Source organism: Cariama cristata, unplaced genomic scaffold, assembly GCF_000690535.1.
Source record: "Cariama cristata isolate BGI_N322 unplaced genomic scaffold, ASM69053v1 scaffold14839, whole genome shotgun sequence".
Classification (NCBI taxonomy): Eukaryota; Metazoa; Chordata; class Aves; order Cariamiformes; family Cariamidae; genus Cariama; species Cariama cristata.
In genome coordinates, this window is record NW_009636439.1 from 1 (window position 1) to 257 (window position 257).

The 257-nt window shown below is 65.0% G+C and overlaps 1 protein-coding gene across 1 annotated transcript in view; it reads left to right on the forward strand.

The window, feature by feature from the left end:
• Positions 1-4: 4 nt before the first annotated feature.
• Positions 5-257, forward strand: part of INTS1 (integrator complex subunit 1) — a gene marked incomplete at its 5' end in the record, with an annotated part of 29,230 nt that continues 28,977 nt past the window's right edge. Inside the window, one exon of the mRNA XM_009707925.1 lies at positions 5-191. Within this exon, the coding sequence (XP_009706227.1) occupies positions 5-191 (187 nt within the window). The remainder of the gene's footprint in view (positions 192-257) is intronic.

Here is a 257-nt window from a genome sequence, read left to right on the forward strand (position 1 = left end):
GCCCTCCGAGCGCAAGCGGGATGCGGCCGCCGCCTTAGCGGGCCCGGCGGGGCTGACCGGCTTGACCAAGCGCCCCAAGCTCTCCTCCACGCCTCCCCTCAGCGCCCTGGGACGCCTGGCAGAGGCGGCCGTGGCAGAGAAGCGAGCCATTTCACCCTCCATCAAGGAACCGTCTGTCATCCCGATCGAAGGTGAGGCCTTACTGCGCTTCTGCCGTGACAGGCAGGAGAGGATGTAAACTTCAATTTGTCTTTTCC